General features: G+C 32.3%; 4 protein-coding genes, 1 long non-coding RNA gene and 1 other non-coding gene across 6 annotated transcripts; 2 read left to right on the top strand and 4 right to left on the bottom strand.

The window, feature by feature from the left end:
• The first annotated feature begins 473 nt into the window (after positions 1 to 473).
• On the top strand, positions 474 to 1,947 carry LOC108818713 (reticulon-like protein B1). The gene is made up of 5 exons (XM_018591638.2): positions 474 to 935; positions 1,024 to 1,204; positions 1,287 to 1,428; positions 1,518 to 1,587; positions 1,666 to 1,947. The coding sequence occupies exons 1-5, from the start codon at positions 671 to 673 to the stop codon at positions 1,833 to 1,835; spliced, it is 828 nt and encodes a 275-aa protein (XP_018447140.1). The 5' UTR covers positions 474 to 670; the 3' UTR covers positions 1,836 to 1,947.
• A 164-nt stretch (positions 1,948 to 2,111) lies between these two features.
• Positions 2,112 to 2,195, top strand: TRNAL-CAA (transfer RNA leucine (anticodon CAA)). The gene has a single exon. It is a non-coding gene; the product is annotated as a tRNA-Leu (tRNA).
• Positions 2,152 to 5,666, bottom strand: LOC108818712 (4-hydroxybenzoate polyprenyltransferase, mitochondrial-like). Its single transcript, XM_056993214.1, has 8 exons — positions 4,715 to 5,666; positions 3,824 to 3,959; positions 3,631 to 3,752; positions 3,403 to 3,472; positions 3,173 to 3,322; positions 2,959 to 3,094; positions 2,775 to 2,871; positions 2,152 to 2,701 (listed from the first exon to the last, which is right to left on the bottom strand). Exons 1-8 carry the CDS (start codon positions 5,083 to 5,085, stop codon positions 2,632 to 2,634), a joined length of 1,152 nt encoding a protein of 383 aa, XP_056849194.1. The 5' UTR covers positions 5,086 to 5,666; the 3' UTR covers positions 2,152 to 2,631.
• A 2,835-nt stretch (positions 5,667 to 8,501) lies between these two features.
• LOC108820694 (uncharacterized) lies at positions 8,502 to 10,173 on the bottom strand. The gene is made up of 2 exons (XR_001944340.2): positions 9,457 to 10,173; positions 8,502 to 8,954 (listed from the first exon to the last, which is right to left on the bottom strand). It is a non-coding gene; the product is annotated as an uncharacterized LOC108820694 (long non-coding RNA).
• Positions 10,174 to 11,716: 1,543 nt separating this feature from the next.
• Positions 11,717 to 13,187, bottom strand: LOC108820952 (MLP-like protein 328). Its single transcript, XM_018593989.2, has 2 exons — positions 12,934 to 13,187; positions 11,717 to 12,237 (listed from the first exon to the last, which is right to left on the bottom strand). The coding sequence occupies exons 1-2, from the start codon at positions 13,118 to 13,120 to the stop codon at positions 11,969 to 11,971; spliced, it is 456 nt and encodes a 151-aa protein (XP_018449491.1). The 5' UTR covers positions 13,121 to 13,187; the 3' UTR covers positions 11,717 to 11,968.
• A 5,030-nt stretch (positions 13,188 to 18,217) lies between these two features.
• On the bottom strand, positions 18,218 to 18,992 carry LOC108820760 (dirigent protein 6). Its single transcript, XM_018593768.2, has one exon. It carries the CDS (start codon positions 18,886 to 18,888, stop codon positions 18,328 to 18,330), a length of 561 nt encoding a protein of 186 aa, XP_018449270.1. The 5' UTR covers positions 18,889 to 18,992; the 3' UTR covers positions 18,218 to 18,327.
• Positions 18,993 to 19,021: the final 29 nt, after the last annotated feature.

The raw sequence follows: 19,021 nt of genomic DNA, 5'->3' as shown, positions 1-19,021 counted from the left end.
AAACAGTGGTACTGGACTTGAATATTGGTGAAGTCCATCATTTGTGCTCTGTTGGGGCCTCCTCTTACGGCATGTACTAGTTACCTGTTTAAATATTAAAATTTGTTTGATCAGAATACATAAAAATACTATTTTATTACAGTATATGAGAAGTACCTCAAAACTATATAATATAAAAAAAAATTATATATTGATCAAAAAAAAAAAATTTATATAATCATATTTATCATTCCGCAGACAGAAATAACGTGACTCATATTCGAATGGCTAAACATTTCTCCACGTGTCATGAAATCAAGGATCCCATCGTTCAACGTCTTAGCTTAAGCATCCGCCACGTGAGCGTCTCCGGACGACGGTGGCCGTTAACTCTGACGGCGTCACATGTCGGTTTCCTATTGAGATGTTTGATTCTGATCCCATCTCTTTCGGCTTTATTTCTTTTGTCCCCAATGCATGCTTCCTTTGCCCTAGTTAAGTAACGAACGTGTTGCTCCGGAACCGAACCAACCAACCAACGGCTCCGATCTCACCAACTATATCAACGGACTAGATTTGAGTTTAAAAACACTTTCTTCTATTTTAAGACAAAGCCACTCTCTGTTCTGTCCGTCGTTCAAATCAAATCGGAAAGTCAAAAGATCTGCGTGAAATCGAATCGGCGAAAAAGATGACGGAGGAACACAAACACGAAGAAGAACCCTTGACCGCTTCGGAGCCAGCGGTTGAGATTTCAGAGAGGGGATCGTTGATGGACAAGATATCGGAGAAGATCCACCACGGCGGCGATTCGTCGTCGTCTTCTTCATCCTCAGACGACGATGACGATAAGAAGAAGGAGAAGAAGCCGTCTTCTCCGTCTTCGATGAAATCGAAAGTTTACCGCTTGTTCGGAAGGGAGAAGCCAGTTCACAAAGTCCTCGGCGGTGGAAAACGTACGTTTTTATTTTTGCTCCGATCTGGTTTTGTTTTTCATCTGATAGTGTCTTGATCTGTAGCGCTTGTGTGTTTTGTATATATTAGCTGCTGATATATTCATGTGGAAGAACAAGAAGATGTCTGGTGGTGTTCTCGGTGGTGCGACAGCTGCGTGGGTTCTGTTTGAGTTGATGGAGTATCATCTTCTCACTTTGGTGTGCCATGTGATGATTGTTGTTCTTGCGGTTCTGTTTCTCTGGTCTAATGCCACCGTGTTTATTCACAAGTATGTTGATAGGCTTTGTATATTGTGTGTCAGCTTATTAAGATTCGCTCTTTAGTTGTTAACGGTTGGTTCTTTTTGTCAGGTCACCACCGAAGATTCCTGAAGTTCATATCCCTGAGGAGCCTGTTCTTCAGCTTGCCTCTGGGCTTAGGATAGAGATAAACCGTGGGTTCTCTTCTCTTCGTGAGATCGCATCTGGAAGGGATCTCAAGAAGTTCATCTCTGTAAGTTCTAAATCTGCTGCTGCTGCTGCTTAGAGCCTGTTTGGAACTTGTGATCTCTATAAACAAATGTACCTATTGGATTGAAACAGGCTATTGCTGGCTTGTGGGTTCTATCAATCTTAGGAGGATGGTTCAACTTCTTAACATTGGCATACATAGGTAAATGCTTAATCTATTAAACTCTGTTGTTATCTCACTGAACTCTGATGAACTAACTCTCTCTATCTTCTGCAACAGCTCTTGTGCTGCTCTTCACGGTGCCTCTTGTCTACGACAAGTACGAAGACAAAGTGGATCCATTAGGTGAGAAGGCAATGATAGAGATCAAGAAGCAATACGCGGTGTTGGACGAGAAGGTGTTGAGCAAGATCCCGTTGGGCCCGTTGAAGAACAAGAAGAGAGATTAGTAGGGTTCTCTACGAAATGGTAATACGTTGTTAGTTAAAAAAAAGGGTGTTGTTGAAATGGTTGTCAGAATCTGTGTGTTACTACATCTTTTTAGTATGTTTATTTGATTCAGGTGGATTGTTGTAGTTTTAGACTTAATACAGTATCTTACTACCTCTCTATTCAGTCCGACGTTAGTCCAATTATTGGCAAGGATGATGTTTAGTCTGCGTCTCTATAACAGTATTACTGTTAATTAGTGTCTACATATAGAGTAAGTTACTTACTAAGCAATAGTCAGGGTGGCCGAGTGGTCTAAGGCGCCAGACTCAAGTTCTGGTCCTCGTGAGAGGGCGTGGGTTCAATTCCCACTTCTGACATTTCTTTTTGTTTTTATCTCTTCATTTTATAGTCAGTTATCACATCACCATTACAGTCTCTCATTTGTATCAACTGTTTAGCAGTTTAACCGCAAATATAGCAATTAAACCGCGTATTATTTCAATTAATGACTGCGAGAAAACAAAAAAACTTCTGGCCTGGGCAGAAGGCTACACTGCCAAAGATTTGGATGAGTATCAACAAACCTCCTTGTAAACAAAAGGAATGACAACAAGAAGTTTCCTATTAACAGAACTAGAAACTAATGAGAAGAAGTCAGGTTTCAGCTTATCTCACAATGGCTTCTCCTTGAGTTTGTCAATCCTGAAGGACCTTGAGCTTGTACTTGGTAGCAACGTCTCAAGAGCCTACTTACATTCTTAATATATAGGAATATGTTACTCTTACTCACTCCAAGAAGATGTTCATCAGCATCTATTGAAAAGTTCTTCCAAGTAAAACGCCACCAAATATAATAGCACCAAACCACTTGTTCGACACAAATCTGTAGGAACATCAAAACCACAAAGTGTCAAGTGTCCCAAGACAGAAGAAAGAAGCGTAAACTGTTAACATACTTTCTATTGCAGTCAGCACAAGATGAGAAGTCAGCTGTCCCTATTTGCCATCCTAACTGTCCTGATGCAGCCACCAGTGATGCGTAATATTGCCACCCTTAAGAGTCATTTAGAAATTAGAACGAGAAGAACATTAAAAATTAAAGATTACAAAAAGAAGCCTTGAAAAGGTTCATTTGAGTACCGAGATCTGCACTCAATCCAGAAAGTGCAAGCAACCCCATGGATGCTGTGCCAAATCCAGTAAGCCAAAGCTTTGTATTATCACCGAATCTAAGAGCTGTGGACTTAACACCAACCTTCACATCATCTTCTTTGTCCTGTAGACACATAGTTTCAAAAGAAAAGAAAAAACTCCATATAACTCAAAACTACACTAGGATCAAAGTGAACGAGACCTGATGTGCATAAATAGTATCATAAACAAGGGTCCAACAGACTCCTGAGAGATAAAGAGGGAGTACAACAGCTGGTTCTAAGCTTCCTTTAACTGCAGCCCATCCTAATAGTGCTCCCCAGTTTATGGTGAAACCTAAAAATGCTTGAGGCTGCAATAACAACACTACCTATCAGAAAAGATAAAAAGAAAAGTAGAAAATATACTATTCAACTTTGAGAAGCAGTTTACCCAAAATGTAAACCTCTTCATAAGTGGGTAGGAGAAGACTAGTAACAAAGATAAAGCCCCTAATACACGGCTGCAGAATATAAAGATTGAAATGAACTCACATAGAGAGAAAAGATGTTAGGTACAGAACTAAAGGGAAGGCATGACAGAACTTTATACTGTATCCGGTGACTGGTGAGTCATGTGTTTGTATATTTAAACAAACACTTGCATATAATTCAAACAAACCTATAGTTGTTAAGCTGGAGAAGAATCCCTAAGCCTAAAAGTAACTGTAGCCCAAGAAACTGAAGCCCTTGAAATGGTGTCAAAAGACCACTGGCTATAGGTCTTAGTCTTGTTCGTTCAACCTGATAAGTAAAAGTAAAGGGATCTAAGTTTGACATATCACACTGATCAGTTACCGCAAAACCGAACTGACCTTTGTATCAATGTCCCGGTCAAACAGATCATTTATAGTACATCCAGCACCTCTAAGAAGTAGTGCTTTGCAACCGAATAAAGCCATCATTTCAAAACTTGGAAGGCTTCCAGGATCAGCAGCCAACGCAATTGACCTGTACAAGAATGGTGGAGATTCAGTGAACTATATACTTAACTCTAGTAACAAGATCCACTCATCCACAATGAGAAATGGATTATGGTTTCTTTATTGGGTTTCTAATTATAGCTTAGCATATGGTGGTGTAATGTAAAGTATGACCATGCAACAAAAAAAAAAAGAATAACATCAACAAAAACTAAAATAAATGTGGAAAGTAATAATTTATTTCGAGTTAGGAAAATATATTACATCAAAAAAAATTAGTTTTTTAAGAAATTATAAATACGGATCAGTTTGTAAGTTAATATACACATCATTAATAAAAACTATAATACAAGATGTTTTGTCTCAATCAAGTTTTTCTATGGGTTTCTATCTTTTTGGTATTTATTTCTCATGCTATTCACAACAAATTATTGACCGTTGAAGCTTGATATAAAAATGTATATTAAATATTTAAGTATAAAAATCAAATATTTAATTTAATTTAATTTACTTATTTTAATTATTATTTCAGAACTTTTAGAGTCTTATAAGCTTTTAAACTCGTATCAAGCTATTGGAATATTAATTTAAAAGGAGATTTATATACCATGTTTCTTTTTTGATAAAATACGAAGGAAAGAAAAATATTATATGAAATTTCCACTTCATCATTTATTATACCTCGCAGTTTTCTTTTTTTCTCCTGATTGAATTAAATCCCAAAACTGAAATGTCCAAGACTCTAAGCTACAGTATCCAAATGAGAGTTAAAAAAAAACTTACCACATACAAGGCCAAGCAAGCAACCAAGTTCCAATGGGTTTATCCAAACGAGCAAGTTTAGCATAACCTTTTGCTCCTTCTGGCAAATAAAAATCTATCCAAGAAGCTTCCTCAACACCAATACTACTTTTATCTTTCTCATCATCCTTCTTAGGTTTGCCATCTCTAACCAAAGACGAAGACATTCCAGCAACTAATATGTAATTCCAGCCAGCACCAAGAGATTTCTCCTGATGCAGTTCAGTTCCTTTACTCCATACTTCGTGGTTATGAATCCGTAGAGGATACTTAGGCAAAGGATTGATGTAATGTGTAGTAACAGATGATTGCAATAACCCTCGTGAAACACCGGACAGCCCAGAAAACGTCATTGTTGAGAAAAAGTTTTGCCTCCAAGAAAAAAAAAGACGAGAGATTCAAACAGCTAACAGTCTAGAAAGTCAACGTTTCAAAAAACACACTAGCTAAGTTCAGTTTAGAGTGAAAGCTAACTTCTCAAGAATCTACAATATTCATGGCGATCTTAATCACTTCATAGGTCCTTCAAGTAAGTTAAAAACAATCATACGAATCAAGAAAATCAAGCAACAAATCGCAAGAGCTTGGTTTTGCTTGGTTTAGAGATAATCGACAATGTCTTGAACTGTCACAAGCAGGACAAAAACAGAAACTAAAACTAGATTCAACACGAACTCATCAACATACTAGTAGGAGGAAGAAGAGTGGTAGTGGAAAGCTTACCGGCTAATGATGGCTCCGGCGTGAAAGGTGACTTCCGAGCTAGACTTGTCCAGAAACTCAGATGGATCACTATTGGGCCCATTCAGATTTACTGATCTGACAAATGGGCCATCAAAAGCTTGAATTCTGAAGAAGCACGTATGAAGTTCAAATCCTTTCTGTTAACGGGTTCCAGATTAATCGTCCATGATAGAATTTCTAGAAGTAGATACACGGAACCTCCTGTTTTGTGACAAAACAAAAAACGTACCCTGAAAAAAAATTCACTAAAAACAATTTCCTTTGTTATATAAACTCTGATGAAATAAAGATTAGTTGATCCATTCATCTTGGTTTCACTACACTAAATACCTTATAGTAACAACTATTTGCACCCTTAAATCAATTAAAGACAGGAAAATTAAAGGGTAAGTTAACAAGGTACTTTTTTTTTGTAAAAAAAAAAAGTGATTTCACATTTTTACCTGAAATCCAAGCATTATAAATAACTAGGGTCGACCCGCCCTACGGGCGGGATATACTTGTAATCTATATTATTATTTTTGGTATGATTTTATGGTTTATATTTTAGGTTTTCATTTGTAAGAGATGTTTAATGATCTTTATCTTCTATACAGTTTTAAATAAGAAGAGATTATATGTGATAAGACAAAATGGTGCTTGTTTACAATAGTTTTTTTATATTAAAAAGTTATGGTATTGATATGATGTATAGGCTTCAGCTGGTCTTCATATTGTTTCTTTTAACAAAAATTGATCTCATATTCGATGTGTAATTTGTTGTTTGTAATATTTTGGATTTGGAAGGATTGGATTGTGTGTATTTTTGATGTAAGTTATAAGAGTAATTACTTTTTGTCTTGAAATCATAGTCTTTCTACATGTTATTGGAGTGGAAGTGGGGATTATTTGAAGTTGCTTTTCTTATTAAAAGTAGAATGTTATATTGAATGCGAAGAATGTAAAACGAAGAAGGTAAAGCGAAGCTAATCAAAATAAAAACATTGTAACGGGAAAATGAGAAAACCGAATAGCAGTCGATGAGTGTAGGCACTTGTTAGTCACCGTAAAACCAACTCCAAAAAATCGTTTGTTTGTTTATAGTAATAAAAAAGCATTGCATCAATTTTCCAGATTAATGAGGTGACATTTTCTTGATAGCATTATAAGATCATTTTGGTTCCATATACTTATTTTAAATATAGATACATTGCATAAGGAACGTTTGATCTACTCCATCAATTGTCAGCTCCAGACAACTCGGTTTGTCGTTTACTACGATTCATAAATTTCATGCATTCCTCATGTTCTCATGTGCATAACAAATTTATAGCATAAAGATAGTTACTGAGATACTTACCTTTACTACAGTTGTTGTTTGCCAATATGCAAAGATGTTTTAGCCTTGTTGCGGCTTTGTTTCGTTGTTAAAATTGTTTGTTTTTCTAATATTAATTTTTGTGTAGAAAGAAACAAAAACCTTGCATTAATTTTTAATGAAATAATTATAATGCATAATTTATTTGCAATTAAAAAAAATTCTCTATTTTCATTGCATTTTTATTATTTATATTATTATTTAAGAATAATATACATGTTTCATCATTAAAAAGATATAAAACTGTTATTGTATTACTTTTTCTCAATATTTGTTCTATGTTTACTTTGTTAATAATTAAAATAGATTTAAAAATGTACTTGATTATGTTAAACACATAAAACAGGAATTAATTTTTTATATGTTAATTCTTTTTTGAGTTTGGCGTCACTTTTTTCTTTTATACTTATTTCTTTAAATTATACAATGCATAAATATGTTATTTATTATAATAAAGATTACTTAACATAGGTAGGTAAAGGAAACATATACCAATTGTAATTATATATATACATATATGTTATTATTTTAAAAATCAAAGAAATCATGTTATCTGAATTAATAATTAGGATTTCAAAATAAATGATACTGTTTAATTTTAAAATTTCATTTGACATTGAATTTATTATAGTTAATTAATTTTATTTTTTTTAAATTAGCTATATCTTATTAGTAAAAAACTCTTTATTTTATTTATTAGAGATTATAGTTTGATATAAACTTAGCTACTTTATTCATCGAATTTATATCATTTAAATTGAAGTTTTAATTTAGTAAAAATATATTAATAATTAAATTAATTAATTTCGTTATTTAGATAAATCATAATGTATTTTGGGGTAGTGATGTACAATGTTAAATGATTTTGTATTCCTTTTAAATTATTCACATGTAAGTAAATTTTTAGAAAATGATAATAACATTTTATATTTGTTTCAAATTAATTTTAATATGTATTTAAATTTTTAAAATGATAAGTTAATATGATATCTATATACATTCTATCTGTTATCAAATTTATCTTCTTCCTATGAGGTTGAAAAGATTATATATATATATATATATATTAATATGACCTGAATTATAACTTTTTATAAAATTGTGTTAAAATTTCATTCATCATTTTAAAAATTATTTTTATTTTATATTCAATTGACGAAGAGTATTTTATGTTCAAAATGTACCACTGAATATAAAATTATCAGATATATTAATATAACCATAGTTTATTTTTGTCTATTGTCAAAACTGCCTTGAAATTTTAATGTATGATTTTAAAATCGACAATTAGTTTTGGTTGAAAATATATCATGGTTAAAAACATATTTATGAAATATATTTGGTGCAGTGTTAAAATATTTGGTTTAGTTGTTTAAGAAATAAGTTAAACTTCTATTTTTATAATATTGTGTTAAACTTTTATTCATGATTTTAGAAATTATTGTTATTTTGTATCCAGCTGACAAAATATTTTGTGCTCAGAATGTACCATTTGATAAATATTTATGTAATATTTTTACAAATTGTGTTAAAAATTGGTTTAGATGTTAATTAAACAAAATAATTCGAAGAATTACAAATTCTTCAAATTATTCGCTGACATGTCAGTTTTCCATTCACCTATTAAAAAAATTGTACTCAACTTTGACAAAAAAAAATGTACTCAACTTTGTTAAAAAAAAATTGTACTCAACTGTTCAAAGTTCCAAACAAATCATATTACACCACTTTCAAAAAGTCTCGAACCCACGTTGTGCTAACTTATTGATCAAAGATGATCACATCATACAACAATAACAGGGAAGAGAAAACAACTTGCACAAAAAATATTAAACACATATAACTCAAGCTGAATTAAATACAAAAAGGAACCAAAATACACACAGTGCTACTTTCAGTTCCTGCAAATTTACAGAAACAGCAATTGTGTTGCCCACGATCATCTTCTTGTAGGACAAAGAATGCCCATATCATCTTTGCTCTATGAGCAATTTTGGTGGAAGAGCAGAGCTTGGTCTTTCAGTTTTCTTCCTTCTCTTTCCAGAAAGAGAAGGCTCTGAAGCTTCTTCTTCTTGAACCTCATCGTCAAGCATCGTTCTGATTATAAGAAGTTAAATCCATCTGCAAAAAAGGAAAACAGTCACAATCAGTTATTTATAAACACTGCAAAACTTAGTCTTTTATCTATAAATAGTCTATGTGCATAGAGGACAGATCTGAGAGGCAAAAAAACAGATACGTATGATCCTGGTAGATAAATAATTTAGCGGTAACCAGCTATTAACAAATAGTCAATTTAACGAAATTCCCTTGAATTGGATTCATAAGGGTGTTAAAGGACTTATCTGATAAGAAGACACAAAAGGTACGCAGAGAAGTTCATCATCACCAAGAACAGAACATAAAACCAACATTTTCAATTTCAAGCAAAGCTTTGAACTTTCTAAAGCTAAAACATGAACATAACTAAGAATCAGACAGATTATGTCTTCAAATCAGCAAAGAAGATATATAGCGGAGGTAGCCATTTTTATCTTTGAAAGTTTGGAAATGCAATAATTGAAAGGATCAAACTGATGATTTGCAGGTTATGAAACTGACATATTTATAGTCGTAGACTCACTCAATCGATGTAATGGGATATTCATTGAATGAGAGATCTTGCGAGGAGTGGGGAGTTACTGTTAATAAGGGCATTGAAGAGGACGCTTCGATACAGCCATAACTCGGACCGTTTCAGATGGCGAGGAGAAGCTAAGATTTCACGGAGTCGTAGCCGCACAAAGAACAGAGATGAAGCTCGTTTCTTCGTTCCATCAGAATTAGGGTTAGAGGGCAATCTTAAGCAATTCGGGCCGGATACAGCTTATAAATTATAAGCCCAATACACGTCGAATGACGAAAGCCCATTCCGAACTTCGCTTTAATGAAACGCCGAGTTTCATTAATGGGACACGTGTCGCCTAAATAACACGCGAGTTTCCAGCCTGTCTGTCCTACGTGTCACGTCTAAGGAGGGAGAGAACCTAATTATATATAAATAGATAGATACTCCCAATGTAAACTGAAACCAGGTGACGACGGTAGTTACAGTGGCAACCTTTTTACCTTGACAACATACATTATTCTTAAGAATCGACATCGAACTCGACGATGACCACAACAGCATATCAAAGCATCTTACAAAAGCAGATAAATTACATAGAGCTGAAATTCCACGTACAAGACCCCATTTATTAATTTATTATATTGGGAACACCTTAATAAGTAATTTGAGATAGTACTGTGATGACGGTGATTGGAGATGATGATGGTGCTAATAATTAAGCTTTGCTGTGTGGTGGCCTATGTCAGCGATCAACCTCTTGTTGAACTTCATGTAGGTGCTTAGTTCTAGGGTGGACGTGTATAGAATAATACTACCATAATTTACAGTATTTGAGATTTACTTTATATTTTATAGATATTTAATTTTCAGATTTGATTTGATTTGGGAAAATACGGATATTTAGTAAACATATTATTTACTAATATTTATGACTATCTCATCCACTTTGTTTAATACAATTAATTTTGTAAAAAACATACAAATTTGTTTTAAAAAATCATTTGCATGATATAAAAATAAATAAAGAATCGTGAAACTATATGTTTCATAGATTTTAAAAATAATTATTTTTTTATATAAAATAAGATTTTAGAAGAATTTCATTTTTCTAAAGATTTTATATTTCTTTCTTTAATTTAATACTTTTATAAGTAGTTTTGTAAATAAAAATTAATAAACTTATATGTTAAAACAATATTTATATAAAATTATATATTTAAACTTCTATATTTGATTTTAAAGATATATCTATATGTATTTGTAATCAGATTCGTTTTTAACGGATATTAATTTTGAATATTTAATTTACTTCGAAAATTTATAGATATCCAAATTTTTCGAATTGAAACGAATAATGAATTGAAACAAAACTAACGATAAAATGCATGATCCACTTGGTTTAGGGAACTCATCGTTGCATTTCTCCCATATTATAGTGATTTTGCAGGCGCTGGTATCCTCAGTTTGGGGGATAAATTGGTAGATGACATCAAACACCTTGAGCTGCTCCATCACGTGACCCTCGAGTCTTCTTAAAATCGATGTTAAGCCATCATCGTTTATCTCTCTCTTCTCCTTGAACATACCTCTTCCTTTCCATGTTCACAGATATAAACTCATTATTCATTAATTAGATTTCCAACTGTGACTTATCATACTGCATGCTACTCATATAAGGATATACTAGGTAGTAATCTGCATTGTGCGCAAAATGAAATAGTTTATTAAATTATTTATTGTAGGTTGTATTAAGAAAACTGTTATATAGTTTTTTTTTCTGGAGATGTGCATTCATATATATCCGTTTGAATTCTGTTAATCTATCTGAATCCTTGATTTTTAGAATTAGAAATTAAATTATATTCGGATATTTACAAATTTTGGTTTAGATTTTGTTCGAATCATTGCGGTTTTGGTTCGGATTCATAGATTTTCTTTTGGAAAGTTCCCTTTTATTGATTATTCTACTTCGGTTTGGTTTCTTATACCATTTCAAAACCATTTTCGGAGGTATTTTGATAGTTTTTAAAAATACACTGAATATATTAATTTTTGTTCCACTTAATTGAGGACCAAATCCTTACATACGAGTCGAACCCTGGTGCGAAATGCAACTGTACACCAAGCACTTTTTTTTTCTTTTCACACCACCACTTTCGACAGGCTTGAATTGGTAGTCCCGTACACTTCTCTGTCGGGATCATTTGTTTCCTTCTTAACGGAATCAAACTAGGGGTCAGGAAACGCACGATTTTTAGAAAATTCGCCACAAACCTTTGACAAACTTAATAACACTGGAATATATCAAAACATAACATATCAAACCGGTCGATGACCACAAGAACATATCAAAGCATGATCTTATAAAGAAATGAAACTTCACAAGACCACATTTATTGAATTGAAAAGCATCTTAATAAGTATTTCGTAATAGAGATGATATTGATCATGGAAAGGGTGATTGTGATGGTGATAATTTGGATGGCGATTATGATGATGATGGTGATGCTGGTGATGATGATGACAATTAAGCTTTGAGAACATGGTCGTCCATGTCAGCAACCATGCTCTTGGCAAATTTCATGTAGTTGCTTGGTTCGGGGAACTCATCGTTGCGCTTCTCCCATATCATAGTAACTTTGCAGGCACAGCCATCCTCGGACTTGGGAATAAACTCCAAGATGACGTCATACACCTTGAGCTGTTCCATCACGTGACCTTCAAGTCCTCTAAACGTCACCGTTTTCTTCTCATCGTCTATCTCTCTCCTTTCTTTGAATTCCTCTGGCTTCCCATCTTTTTACATAAACACATGTGTTCTTTAAATTTCGACCGGTCATATTCATAGATATGTATATATAAAGGTGAAATGATGCATTATATATATGGAACATTCGACTAGTCATGACTCATACTCATACAAAATTACTAATTTTAAGTATTAATATGTTGTCAGGGCACGAATATTCAAGCAAACTAGACTATAAGAGAGATCAAAGTTCACGCTGATACGTTGCTACCTGCACCAGCCAATCCTGATATGGTTAAATTCATGTCATGACTCATGACTGAGGTACATATAGGATTTTTGCTCACATTTGGTTTTTGTGTTCAATCTGTGTTTTTTCTTTTCTTTTTGAATGAATGCGTTACATTTAGCATCTTAAGAAATTAGTTTTTACTTTTTATTAATAGTAAACACAAATACAAGAGGCAAAAGCATGCATGCATGTTTGCATTACACATATATATATTTCTAATTATGTCTTGATTTATAGGAATTTTAAAGTTATTAATACATATATTAACACAAACGCAAAATGTAGGATATTCATGTATTCTCGGGCTACTTGTGGTATACTGGGACAAGTATTTTTTTTATTTTTTATAACAATAGATAATAATAAGGGCTATAATTTATTCAAATCGATAGTGTGTATAAAGTGGTGGAATATATATAGACATAATTCTTTTTTAAAAAAGTATAAGTACCGCATGTGTAGTTCCAAGTCTTGATGGCCCCGTGAGAGTCCCATTCGCCGTCGTGAATGGTGACATTTTGGATGTGGTGGCCGATGGCTTCCGGGAAGGCATGGTTCTCGCTCCTCCACCTCTTGTAATGTTTCTCCACCGTCCCTTTTAACGGAACCTCCGTCACGTATGTTCCTGACGTCGCCATTTCTCTCTCTCGTTACAAAGCCTCGACTGTTTTTTATTTGTTTGTTTAGGTTGATGAAAAAACACTTGTCGTCGCCTTGGTTTATATAGTGCATGTGACGGTAACAACTTGGTTTTACGATTTCTTTCGTCAATCATTTGATGGTAAATTATAAATATTACTTGTAAGGGTAGTCAAATTCTCGATCGCTTTTTAATGTGGGTAGTTGGCACAACATCACGTGGAAGATAATCATATGCCCATATACACATGTATTTTGTCTACTTCTTCTCTCTTTATCAACCTGCTAGTTCATGAGCATTATTGGGTCACAGAAGTTAATGATCTATTGATGTAAATTCTACGCTTCATCAACCGTAACATAACATTTTAAATTTATTACACCGAGTAACAATGAATGGGTTTTAAAGATTGAAAAAACGTAGCATGCAAGTAACAAGTTGGTTTGGTTTCAGATTATGAAAGAGTCAGGTTCAGGGTGATTCATGGGATACTTAGGATCATGAGCCAAACAACTATTCAGAAAAGACAATACGAGCTAATCTAGAACTTGAACAACAAGATTAGATAAACTCAATGTCTCGATGTTTACCAATTTATCAAGCAATTATAATACCTAAATTTTCATTTCTGATTAGACATTGATGACAAACATTAATGTCGGATTCAATTGCTCCACGATTTTCTTTAACATCAACTTTCGTTGGTAAGGACAAATTTTCTATCTATGCTTTTTCTAGGAAGCTAAAACACTTTTGATGAATAAAGTAAACCTATATTCAGATGTTAAATGACTAATTTAGCACAAGCAGTAAGATCAGCAATAGATAGATATTCAAATAATTACAACCTTATTTGTGTCTATCTCATTGATCAATGATCCTTAAAGCCCTAAACCTAACAAGATGATTATTCAGCTATGACACAAGAAAACACAAGCATTAATTCTGATAATACATCATCCGATGCAATTGGAAAAAAGAGGGTTCATGATAATCTTCTCTACGACGAGAGCGATCTCCCTAACAAGTAACAAATCACCAAGTACAAAAATCTCCAATGGTTTTTTGTGTAAAAAATATCGTAGAAAAACAATAGAAAAAATGAAAAGAATATATCTTAAAGTTCCCGGTGGCTCAAAGAGAAAATTGGGATGATTAACGTAAATCTCGAAATAATTTGTAATTTAAAAATCTATGTCACTGGAACATGCATTTGGATGCTCCGCTCGATCCGAAACACCCATCAGACTGCTCTATGTGAAAATCTCCAAATTGTATTATTTTTCGTTTCTTTTATTCCGACTGGTTAATTTCTCATCCAGTACAGCTCCATAACTGTTATGACATAAAAAAAAGATTCGATAAAAACTTGAACACCAATTGAAAAACATTTATACAAGATACCATATATCAACTACTCTTGTCTCATCATCAAAACACTCATGTGTTGAGCTTTTTCTTCCCCATGTTTTGAACTAGACTTTAGCTACGTCAAATGGTTATTAGTACATATTTTTTTTTGCTATATATTTAAACGTCCAAATTGTCTAAAATCGCATAATTTAAAATAAATAATAGAAAGTGTATACATCTTCAAAATAGCTGATATATAAATGAGCTCTGATTAAGTTCATGAACATAAATACATACTTCTAAAGCTTTATATAAGAAAATCAACTAGTTTTATTTATTTTAATTATTTTAATCTAAATGATTATTTAGTTACATAATACTTTATGCTGGTGTCGATGTATTACAACCCAGAATCAAGTACTAATAGTGTGTGTTTGTAAGTTAATACACTTTCTTAAAAAAATGTTAAATTTGGATTTATTAAAGATACATATCTAATTTTTGGGAGAGAAAATGCAGCATACTACAGATCTTCTTCCGGATATTTATGCAGACGGATCTACAACCATAGTGAATAGAATAACATGATTTAGTTTCCGCAGCCGAAAAATTGAATCTGAAATATGTTTGTATCCGAAGCATGTTTGCTACCACTGGACCACAAGATTTCGCCCATGCATATATACAAAATAATGCATAACAAAGTTAGTTTATTGTTCAATTATATATAGCCGATCTTTATATTTTCGGCTTTATAAAAAAATATAGGATCGAATTTGATCAAAGAAAAGGAGCAGAATTTGACTCCATTTCTGGCTTGGTGATGATGCATTAATAGTTCGGATTGGGGTTGTAATTTTTAGCTCGACTCCATTTTGATTTGAATAAAATAAAGGCGGATTTTTGGGAAACCTAAAATAATGGTCATAACAAAATTATGATATGTGTCTATCAGTAATAAATGTATGTTTCACAAAAGAAAAAAATATTGCAATTAATTCAGGAAGGTCTAGTGGTTGAAATATTTTCTATAAAATTAATAACGTATTAAAGTTCAAATGTTTTCAGAATGATTTTCTTTTTTTTTCTTGCAAAAGAGAATGATCTTGATCATCATGATTATATCGATAAATTAATAATCTTTATAGATTAATAAAAAATTATAGTTTTGGTGTAGATTTAATATTATTAATTTATAGAGATTTCACTGTACATAGTTTGATATTTATTTTTCCAATCTTTTGTTAAATAGTTACTATTAACTCACTCCAAAAAAAAAAGTTGTGCATCACCGCATATACAGATGGTGATCCGAAAACGGAAAGAACGGGAGTTGGATGAACATTTTTAATTTCAACTACTGTATGATTTTTTTATTTGAGAGTTCAACTACTGTATGATGTAAAATATATTTAATGAATGTCTGAAAATCGCTGATATGGAATCTATTAATGGAAAGTTTGCTGCATATGCGAAGTTAACATAAGAAGAGTTTGAAGTGGGTATTTCAGTGTAAATTCGAATTTGGTTTGATTTGTTTGTGTCCAAGAAAATTCTAATTAAATCAATATAAATTAGTTTGGTATTTGATTCAGCTGGATTGAGTTTGGTTTGGTATATGTTCAGTTCTATTGAGTTTGGTTTGGTATATATTCGGTTTAATATAGATACTATAGATAGTTTTTTTACTTTGATAATAAGTGTACAAAATTTATGTTACTTTATTTATTGTTAATTGTATTTATTATATTCGTTCAAAAATAAAATGTATAAAATTATGTTTAGTTGTTTAGGATAAATGATTAATCATCTCAAATTTTAATATTATTAGTACATTTGATAAATTTTATTTAATAAACATTTCAATTTTTCAGTTTGATATAAACCAAACCATTTGGATTGATAAAATCCTTAATCAGATAGTTGAGATATACACTTTAGTTTAATTTGGTTACCGGATAGTTGAGATAAACGCTTTAGTTTAATTTCAGTTGGTTTGAATTTGGCTGGTTAATTCGGTTCAATTTGGTTGGTTTGTTTTTCTTACCTACCCATGTTCAGAGCCGTGTTCATCCTCAAAGAAAAGAAATTAATTGGTAGAGGAATAATGTAAATGAACTATCTTAATTTAATTAGAACAAATATCAAAATATATTTTCTGTCTTTAGAGGATGTTGCTAGAAGCATTTGTATAATTGTATTCGTCTTATGCATGTGGTCGACTATCTATATAAATATATTATTCATGTTTGAAGAAATTATGTTCTTTATTAGCTTCAGTTTTGTTGTCTTCATATTTATGATGTTTTAATCATTTTATTAACGTATTGTCTATTAGATTACTAATTTGTATTCCATATATTATTTGACATAGTAATTCATATGTAGCTACCATAAAAATACAAAATATTATACACACATACACATATATAAACTAACCTGGATAAAATTTAATCTTGTATAAAATTGTTTTCTAAATCATAAAGTAAATTTTATTTTATTGTATATATATATATATATATATATATATATATATATATATATATATACTAACCTGTATAAAATTTAAGTTTGTACAGATTTTTTTTTAAATCCTAAAGTAAATTTTATTTTATTGTAATATACATATTTTTACTATTTATAATTTAATTTTTTCAGGTAAAAAATCTTATGAAACACTTCTCTTTTTTTCTGCCTTATGCCCCAAAAACCTTCGCACGACACTTCCCATGTTTATGCATGATTGTCCTGCATTGTAGAAAATTTGTCTAACGAAATGATGTGACACGAATAATACAATTATGGTGGAGAAAATAAAAGAATTTATTTTCAGTATATTTAGTAAAACTAAAGGTTACTAGTGGCAGCTTGTGAACAGCCCTCCATATAGACTACTATATAAAGAACCCCAAAGCTTTCTTTTTCTCACTACATAGAAATAGAGAGAGCAAGTTAGGAGAAACTAGAAAGAAAGAGTAGCAAGAGACTAGTGATACTTACAGGGCAGGAATATAGTGGATCATCATAAATGGGATGAAGATATACAGTCTTTTTTAATGCCTAGCTATCTGCCTATGACCAGGAAAGATGGTTATCCACTCATCATAAGGTTTATGCGTTAGTTGGGTTTTATTGAGAATTAGCTAGTAGACAAGACTATATAAACTGATCGTGTTAATTGACTGGGTGACTCAATGATTTCGTATGTTAGCATGTGGATAGCGGAATAACCATTATCACTAGCTGATTTGTTAGTCATGTTTTTTTTTTTTTTTTTGACTAAATTTGTTAGTCATGTTTGTTTTATGTTTATATTGGAGAGAAAATCCACATCGTAAATATGAAAAAGATTTGAGTAATCTATAACTGATTTGGTCTAATCTACTAATTATCAATTAATTTTAGGTTGTAAGCCCAAGAAATTTATCATGGTATCAGAACCGGTTTAATATCCTGATTTATTAGTCTGATCTACACAGTAGCCTGATCATCTCACGAATTGATGGCCTAAAAAAAGGTTTAATTTCTTTGAGATAACTAGAAAAGGAGCATTATCTCGGAGAATCATGATAGATTCTGCGAGATTAATGGTTATACACACCATTATTTCGAAGGAGGTATTGAACAGAAGATCTCACATGAAAATATATATAGGATATTTTCTTTTAATTTAGTTGAGTTAAGTTTTCTTTTATATTAAATTATAATATTTAAAATCACAAACAAACAGACACGAAAACTATTTAAAACAAAAACAAAAGAAACATAATTTATTCTTAGTAACACATTTTATCTCTGTGTACTGTCAACCAACACACAAACTTTAACAAGCAAAACACATATAATCAGTTACTAGCATTCATAGAGTTTAACATCCATCTTAACACGGAAATACTTAGCCCCTTGAAATATATCTGTTACGAAGGTAGCGATCCCACGAGCCATGAAGAAATCACCGGTCCCACCGACGACCGATAGATCTCTTGTCGGCTCCATCATCAAATCTGCACCCATTATGTTCAATGTCCCTTTGTGTTGCGTGGAGTTAAACACCAAGGTGTAGCAAAACCACGCGTTGAAGTCCATTTTCATGTCATAGAAATAGAAGCCTTGTGCGCGAGCCAGGGGTTCTGAGAGATAGTTCTTGTCCATTGTTATAGGGCCATCAAAGATCACAAACTTACCGAACTTGAAGTTTCCTAATCCTGGAGGGCTCACGATGGCGGCTGAGGTTGCGTTTGCTACATTGTCACCATCGTAGAGGATGTCATGAAAGTAGAAGGAGAAATGTTTGCAGGGCTTTCTCTGATCAAATGTTTTGCGGGACGAAAAAACAGTATCGGAAAAGAGTATAACTAGCAGTAAGAATGAGAAAAGGGACTTAAGGAGTTGCTTCTCTACAAGAGATGCCATAGTTAGCTAGAAGCGGCTAGTGAGTTGTGTAAACTGAAGATCGCTTAAACCCCATTTATATAGAAGTAATTATTCACTTGATGTAGTGAAGGTAGTTTATTTGGATAAAATGAAAGAATTTTAAAATTTTGAG

Source organism: Raphanus sativus, chromosome 8 (genome assembly GCF_000801105.2).
Source record: "Raphanus sativus cultivar WK10039 chromosome 8, ASM80110v3, whole genome shotgun sequence".
In the NCBI taxonomy this organism is placed as follows: Eukaryota; Viridiplantae; Streptophyta; class Magnoliopsida; order Brassicales; family Brassicaceae; genus Raphanus; species Raphanus sativus.
Note: the sequence above shows the minus strand (reverse complement) of the source record. Positions and strands in the feature narration are given on the sequence as shown.